Source organism: Austrofundulus limnaeus, unplaced genomic scaffold (genome assembly GCF_001266775.1).
Source record: "Austrofundulus limnaeus strain Quisiro unplaced genomic scaffold, Austrofundulus_limnaeus-1.0 Scaffold67, whole genome shotgun sequence".
Lineage (NCBI taxonomy): Eukaryota > Metazoa > Chordata > Actinopteri > Cyprinodontiformes > Rivulidae > Austrofundulus > Austrofundulus limnaeus.
Genome location: NW_013952469.1, coordinates 1265148 through 1272042, shown reverse-complemented (window position 1 = coordinate 1272042; position 6895 = coordinate 1265148). Strand labels below are relative to the sequence as shown.

General features: G+C 39.3%; 1 protein-coding gene across 4 annotated transcripts in view; it reads right to left on the bottom strand.

The window, feature by feature from the left end:
* LOC106518863 (gamma-aminobutyric acid receptor subunit beta-3) overlaps positions 1–6895 on the bottom strand; it is a 93692-nt gene that overhangs the window by 49524 nt on the left and 37273 nt on the right. For 2 of the 4 annotated variants that reach the window (XM_014010287.1, XM_014010288.1), the window contains exons 2-3: positions 5031–5078; positions 1208–1299 (exon numbers count right to left, since the gene is read on the bottom strand). In XM_014010287.1, coding sequence (XP_013865741.1) covers positions 1208–1299; positions 5031–5078 — 140 coding nt within the window. Of the gene's footprint in view, positions 1–1207; positions 1300–1436; positions 1915–5030; positions 5079–6895 lie in introns of those variants that run through there. The other 2 variants (XM_014010289.1, XM_014010290.1) reach the window with 2 other exon arrangements.

Sequence of the window (6895 nt, the reverse complement as noted above, 5' to 3'; positions counted from 1 at the left end):
ACTATTTTGTGATGATAAACATTTGTATCAGGTCAGCTAAGCATGGGCATAGTAATATTTATTTTTCTACATTTATACATTTTAGGCAACTAAGGCAAAAAATATAATTAATTTAGAAAATCTTTTCAGGACCTCACCTTAATGTTTCAGGACCCCACTTTGGGTCCTGACCCCAACTTTGGGAACCACTGATGTAGAAAGTTTGTAGTGACGTAGACTGTAGGTAGTGATGTAGACGGTTTGTAGTGAAGTAGACTGTATGCAGTGATGCTGACTGTAGTGACGTAAACTGTATGAAGTGATGGTGACTGTAGTGATGTAAACTTTTTGTAGTAATGTATGCTGTATGTAATAATGTAGATTGTTCATAGTGATGTAGACTGTTCGTAGGAGTATAGACTATCTGTAGTGATGTAGATTGTTCATAGGGCCATTGACTGTCTGTAGTGATGTAGAGTGTACATGGTGACATAGACATTATGTAGTAACGTAGACTGTGCATAGTGACATAGACTGTATGTAGTGAAATAGGCCATAWGCAGTACCATTCATAGGGACATACTGTTCATAGTGATATAGACTGCTCATAGGGGTGTAGACTACATGTAGATACGTAGACTGTTTGTAGGGGTATAGAGTGTTTGTAGGAGGGTAGACTCTTTATAGGGATGCTGACTGTATGTAGGGACATAGACTTGTCGTAGTCTAGTAGTCTACTGTATATGTAGATCACAAATAGTGACATAGGTCATATGCATCATTTGTAAATGTCACATTTCTAGTCCTTAATCTTTGTATTTTTATCAAGGTAATTTTCAAACACATTTCATGGTTATTAGTTATTTCACACCTTAAAAGTCATGCAACACACATTACTAATTTGCAGAATCTGGTTCCAAAAATACAAACAGTCCTAAAAATGAGTCCTGCTGCCTGCAACTCAACAACCAGAGAAGGTGGTCTTATACTTTTATGACATGTCGATGATCCAAATGACGCTTTAACTGAATAMAGACAGATCAGTTGATAAATGCTAAATTCCTATTTACCTGTTCATATTTCCATACATTTGCCATAATTAATCAACTTTTGAAGACGTCATGATTTTTATAAACTGACCTACACCTGACCACAACACAAATGAGTGGCGCCAAAACTAAAAGCAGGGGATTAATACTGGAAGAGCAGGGAGAAATGTGTTGCATACCTCCAAAGTCTGGTCTCAGTCGGATGTCATATCCCTTCAGTAGTTTATCCACCGTCTCCTTCACGAAAGACATGTTGCCTGGTTCATTGACGCTGAAATGACAGCAGGAAAAAATAAAATAAAATAAAATAAAAAATGACAGGAAACATTACCTCGGCTCCAGGACAAAAAAAACCCCAAGCAATAACCTTGACTGGCAGAAAGGAAGGAAAAGGACATAAATACCAACCTTTTTGCGCAGCACACAATTGAACCGACCACCAGCGCGGAAAAAACGCGAAACTGACGAACCCTCTCCCCAGAAAACATGATCCCGCTYCCCTTAATTTGATCTAATTAGGATTAATATGAATGGTTTTTTCCCCCTCCACAGTTCTTTGGAGCMACTGGAGCGAAGAGCCTCTCCTTCTCTCCTTGCAATCAACAGTCTTCCCAGGCGCTCCTCATATCCAGAGTAAATCCATGGATGGCTTCACCACACCACACACACGCTCACACACAGCACAACCAGGAGAAAGTCGGCTGAAAAAGTCTGCAGCAGACGGATGAGGCAGATGYAAGACGTAGGCTGACATCGCCAAACCCAGCGGGAATRTGGGGTTCCGCTTGTGAACGAAGCTCTTCCAGTCAGGAGATGGAGCACATATTGATAAGGAGGATGTAGAGATGATGATGATGCTGCTGCTGCTGATGGTGGTGGTGGCGATGAAGGCACTCGGTTAGTTCAAACCACAGATGGAGCCCAGCACTTGTTACACTGTAAAAAATATCCAGCAGTGGCTGCAATATAATCYGAACGTCATAGTGTTGTGGGTCAGACTTGTTATTTCCCATGTGAAATCTAAGGGATTACATAAGAAACCCAAATGATTTGAAGTTTTGCACCTAGAATATATCYCATCAGGGATTAAGTCATATTTGGTCAAACTAAACTGAACTTTTTAAGTTACGTTTTGATACTTGGATCATCCCGATGCCATGCGTGGTCTGGGAAGACCCCTGGAAAAGGGTCTAAGTTAAATTTTTATTATTTTCTGATGAGGATTTCTCGAGGCTGTTTGACAGTAGTAAAAATTCAGGACTTTCCTGCTCAAAATCATTGTTCATCAGAACATTTTTATTTCTTTCTGGGGACCTACAGATAAGATATTTATTCATTATAAAATCCAATTTTTGCATATCTTTCAACCACTCCATTAGCTGCCTGTGTCTCACTATACCATGTTGTGAATTTAGGCTTCTGATCAGGTTTAGACTCTTTTTTGGTTCATCAAATTTGATTTTCTGTCTTTTGGAAGGCAGGTAAAAGATAATGAATGGATGGATGGATGGATGGATGGATGGATGGATGGATGGATGGATGGATGGATGGATGGATGGTTCTGTTCAGTGGTGGACATGGTTCTGCTAATTAGCTATGAGCTAATAGTGGACCAATTAGCTTCCGCTAAACTAAGTTTTGACAACTTTAAATCCACTAGCATCTAACTAACAAACTAAAACCTACAGGTTTGTGTCAGTCCCACCAGTCTCCAGCTGAAAGGAGACAAAGACGTGTGACTAAGACTGAGTGACAATCATCTCAGCAGTTAGCGATTAGCTAGTAATGCTTGATTCTAGTAATTTTTACTTGTTTAGCTGTTAGGCATGAACTTCCACTAATTAATACWTATATTTTTTATTTTTTTTAAACATTAGCATCAGCAAAGCTATATATTTCGGTAGTAGATTATGAGTTATCAAAGCTAACTTTTTGGTTAGCTGTGCCCACCACAGAAAATAATAAATATCTATTACCTAATACCAATTACCTTCTACAGTAATGTTAGTGGTTAGCGACCTGCCAACTTCCACAAATTTTTTTTACTTAACATTTGCTTCTTCTAATTTTTTACATGTTCAAAGTTTAGCGTTGGAAAAGTTTTAGTTAGGAGGTTATGAGTTAGTGAAGATAACTGTTTGTTTAGCTGTGCTCACCACTGATTCTGTTCCTCTCAAGTCTTCCTGCTACCTTCAGTTTATCCCTCCCAGTAGTTTTCCACTGTTTGTCTCTGCTCCTTAGTCCATCCACGCCCAGTCACACCTGTTACTTGTCCACAAAGCTCCTCAACCTGCAGTCAGTCCTCACTGGAGCATTAAATGTGTTTTCACACCAGCTCTGCTTACTGTTGTACATTTTTGAAGCTCTTTGTGTCTTGTGAAGACTTCTTTTGCCTCCCTGTGTTGGTTCTTACATTCCTCTTCAAGTTTTATTGCTCTGACAGACATTTTGTTTAAGTAAAATTTGGTTTATTATTTGGAAGCTCCTTCAGTCTGTTTGTAACTGTGATTCCATTGACCATAAAAATGTGCAAATTAAAATTCCGAAAATAAATTTGCTTAATGGAAGCACGTCAATTTCGAAAAAAAAAAAAACGTGTGTTTTTCAATAAAATGGTTTTGCGTTGGCCCTGTGATGGACTTGCGACCTGTCCAGGGTGTACCCCGCCCCTTGCACTGTGAATGCTGGATATGGGCACCAGTGACCCACGCAACCCTGAAAAGGAAGAAGCATGTACAGAAAATGGATGGATGGTTTTGCGCTAGGATATGGTGGTTTCTATCAAAATTGGTGTATTTCGCAAAACTGCAATGGAAACACTGTTTTCTCATTATGGGAGTCACGTGATCAACAATCGGATGTTTCTACTGGTGAAAAAGACGACAAAGAAAAACAACAAGAAGTAGAAGTAGTAGTAAAATCACCAAAGTAGTCAGAGAAGGTAGTAAACTCACCGACTACAATTTCACAAAAACGCTGCATAAGTAGCCGCTCCCAAGTATAAGGGGCTTGTCACTTGAAAGCCTCGATAAGATGCCAACGTCTCTGATGGCTGATGATGATCACTAGTGCMGTGGTAGCAATATGACTGTCTCATGTCCGTTGCCCCATGTTTGTAATGACTTATCACGAGAACAAGCATACATTCACATGTGATTTTAATAGCGTTTCTTATTTAATGGAAAAACTGCAATTGCGAAACTGTTTTTTCGACATTAACAGGACATCGACAAAGTTTTGCGCACATTTACAATGGAAACACAGCTTGTACTCTAGGTCCAATCTTTTGCCAACTGCGACAGCCTTCTTTGGAATATTTTTATTGAATGACCATTTGAATTCCCATTAGATCTTGGGATTGTATGTGGAACACAAGACTAAAACCGACAGATTACAAGTTTTGTGTGAAACACTAATTGTGTGAATAGAAAACATGTTGATTTTTGTTGTCACTATTGTGTAGTAACCACATGAATCCCCGTGTGAAATCTGTAGGATTACATATGAAACCCATGAGATAAGTTGTGCCCCTATGTGAAACACTTCCTGTACGCATACGAAAAAGTGAATTTGACACTGTTTTTCCTTTGTGAAATCTAAGGGTTTATTATGCAGGATGAATAGAGCCACAGAGCAAAATGTTTTTCTTTCTAAATTCTGACTACTTTTTTCTACTACTTTAACGTGACATCTTTTTTTGCAGTGCATCCAAAATCTTCAGCTCCACTTCCCTTCCCCTGTGTTTCCAATAAAAATGGCGCGAGCTGAGCAGCGTCGTGTGGAGCCTGGCAGCGTTAATCTATTATTCGACGCCCGTGTCTGATCAGCCCGTGAACAGCCCCTTTATTATCTGATCTGAAATGAAGGGGATGTTCCTGTGCTTTTGGGAGAGGGGCGGTCTGTAAATCCATGACTAATTGGGGTGGTGTGGCAATAGGGAGAGCACCCCTCCCACCCCCATGTCCCCTTTATCAACAACAGGAGTGATGCTCTGAGACATACCTGGTGTCATAGATGGCAACCAACTTCTTGTTTCCATCAACAGCATTCCTGAAATGAGATAGTGATGTCATCATTAATTATAGATCAGAGAATAATGTCAATTTGTCACTACCATCTAAATAAACATCCGGAAGCTTTTAGTAAAAAATGAAAAAAAATACTGACTAATATTACGCTGCAAGTTCATATATCCATTATTATTATTATTGTTATTTTTTTTTCTAAGTCATGCATGAATGTGAAACAGTGGAGTGCCTTCAGAGTACATCCTGTCAATTTTCTCTGACGCCCTGCACTCTCCACTACCATCTTCTCCACACACACATAGGCATGCACACACACGCACACACACACACACACACACACGCACTCTTTTCACACACTAGTCAAAGCGTTCATCACTCTTTAGGAGCTGTCCACACCAGACACGCTGCTAAAATCGGACTCCCAAGGGTGCAGGCTTGTGTTTTCGAATGTTTCTTCTCAACGTTTTTCCTCCACAGTCTGCACCTCCAGACGGATTATAGAAAGCAGAGGGAGGTTAAACGCCGCAGACTAATTAGTGTCTATGAAAGGTGGAACTCGGCTACCCTCTTTTGGCAAACGTCAGGATGATAAGTGTATTAAGACCAAATGTCTTCATGTCTTAGTTCAGGTTTAAGTGGACTTTAATATTCATCGGTTTGGAAAGCCGACTTTAAACTCCTGCACATTTCAACGTACTTATTAAATTTTGATGTAAAACAAAATCTTGTTTTAAATCCATACAAGTTCAAACTCACTCATCTCAGTCCAAAAAAGGCTTTTTTGCAAAAAGTTGAAGCAGAGCTACCAAATGTTCATTTTTCTATAATTATTAATAACAACAAGAACAACTAATGCCTGAAAAACATCATAAAACAAAAAGAAACACAGCTTAGGTAGCTCAACGTTGAAACTAAGCCACACAAATTCGGTTTGAACACAGCTACAGAGCTAAAGACAACAACTGTATATGCAAATGCTTACTGCAAGTAATATATAGTTTGATAAAAGTTTAAAAAGTGTTTGGTAGGTTAAAAAATAAATAACGATGTTATTAATCAAATAAAACAGAATGTGAACATTATGTTAACCCAGGGCTGGCGCTAGTCATTTGGGTGCTCTAAGCACAACTGCTTTGTGGTGCCCACCCCCCGAAAATGAAAAAAAAAAATTAATATTTGCCAGTGCACTTCTCTTTATTTCCAAAATAAGTTCTGAATTTTGTTTTGAAAACACAGTTGCAAATACCAGAATATAAAATGTGAATATACAGTAATACACAYAAGAGAACTGTGAGAGGAGAAATTAGAACACTAAAGCATTACCAAAGGCACCAAAAATAAAATAATGTAAATTAGTAAATACTACCACCATTATTAAAAACAGATAAGTGCAATGACTCATAACAAAAGAAAGAAAGTGGTGGTTGTGCATCTGACTTGTTTCTGTAGCTGAACTACTAGTTGATGGTTGTTGGTCAGAGCTGCTGCAGAGTCCACAGATCAGCTGGTTGGTGGCTGAACTGCAGCTGGATGTTGAGCATCTGAATTTTCCCATTGGCCTTCAGCTCCACCTGGCACATATCTCAGCATTGATATACACTCACCGGCCACTTTATTAGGTACACGTGTCCAACTGCTCTTTAACACTTAATTTCTAATCAGCCAATCACATGGCAGCAACTCAGTGCATTTAGGCATGTAGATATGGTCAAGACAATCTCCTGCAGTTCAAACCGAGCATCAGTATGGGGACGAAAGGTGATTTGAGTGCCTTTGAACGTGGCATGGTTGTTGGTGCCAGAAGGGCTGGTCTGAGTATTTCAGAAACTGCTGATCTAC